The sequence below is a fragment of the Penaeus monodon genome, chromosome 31 (genome assembly GCF_015228065.2).
Source record: "Penaeus monodon isolate SGIC_2016 chromosome 31, NSTDA_Pmon_1, whole genome shotgun sequence".
Lineage (NCBI taxonomy): Eukaryota > Metazoa > Arthropoda > Malacostraca > Decapoda > Penaeidae > Penaeus > Penaeus monodon.
Window position 1 is genome coordinate 12,842,093 of NC_051416.1, and position 1,325 is coordinate 12,843,417.

Genomic DNA, 1,325 nt, shown 5'->3' on the forward strand with positions numbered 1-1,325 from the left:
TCACAGGGCAAAATTTGTAATACACACAATATAAAAGGCATAATAAATGTTGTATAGAAAACTTATTATGCATATATAGTACAATATGACAAATTCTCCATACAAGTTGTCACTGCTTTCAATGGGACAGAGTAAATTCAGAACCCTTAGAGTCAGATATAATGAATAATTTTAGTCTCCCTCTCTCATACAAAACTAACTGGAAGCTGACTGGTAGAGCCAGAGGTAACCATATTCAGGCAGCTGTTGGATAAAATACACAGGTGGACCTTGGAGATACTTTCCTACTTTTCTTGATGTTTCAGGAGCATGATGAAGAATTTTTCAATAACATTAAAGAAAAAGATAAAATAATTACTTAAAAAAACACATTATGAATCAGTTACATGAATGCAAAATTGCCTAGACTGTATTATTTGAACCAAAAAATCATGTGGTACTTTAGTTAGTCAGGTAGATAATGTAATAATTATTTGGGACTAGTCAAGTCAATATAATATAAGTTTAAAAACTAAAGTATATATTGTTTTGTATTTCCAAGGAAAGTATGTGGTCCACAACAGGTCAAAACAGTTACAAAAAAGTTTATAATAATTTCTTGTTCATCGTTCATTTTATATTCATTTGAATACTGCTCAAGTTACAATAATTACGTGACAATTCATTTCATCCACAATTCATTATGACAAATGCTGGAAAAGTTGTGAATTATATTATATAACATTATTATATAACTGACCTTACAACCAACATCAAATAGTTGTCATGTTGTTACAATAGAGTATCCGCTACACACTCTAAAGTATTTAATTCCTAAATAAACTTTTCCTAACACATTTCATTTAAAGACTGCAATCTCTTTTATCTTACCTGTGCCACCGCTGATACTCTGAGACCAATACGAAGACTCCCCCTTTTCTTGGTCGACTTAAAACTCTCTCTTGCAGCACTTTGATTTAATTCTTCTTCCTTATTCTTGACTATATTGTGCCAGCTTTCAGTAACCTGGTCTTTAACATCCTAGTCAGTAGCAGAGATAAATGATACAATTAAAGACAATCAATCTAACATCAATATTTGTAAAGGAAAGGGATGCTTGAAGAAGAATTTGTATATAATAACATCACATGGCTTACCATTATAAACTAAAAATGCAGATATAGATATATTACCAATTACCTCGAGGGGCACCGTCACAGTACCAAACAGGTTTTTGGCCCTTTTCATCCGCATATTAGTCGCAGCATCTTGTACTATGCATTTTATCTCTTTAAAGTCAGGTACACCATTTCGCATTTCCGCATTGATTTCCTGGGGTTCATGTC

The 1,325-nt window shown here is 32.4% G+C and overlaps 1 protein-coding gene across 1 annotated transcript in view; it reads right to left on the minus strand.

Annotated features, from left to right (window-relative positions):
- The window catches only part of LOC119592893 (protein unc-13 homolog 4B-like), a 32,966-nt gene that overhangs the window by 20,061 nt on the left and 11,580 nt on the right, over positions 1-1,325 (minus strand). Inside the window, exons 7-8 of the mRNA XM_037941788.1 lie at positions 1,180-1,325; positions 871-1,020 (exon numbers count right to left, since the gene is read on the minus strand). Of these exons, the coding sequence (XP_037797716.1) occupies positions 871-1,020; positions 1,180-1,325 (296 nt within the window). The remainder of the gene's footprint in view (positions 1-870; positions 1,021-1,179) is intronic.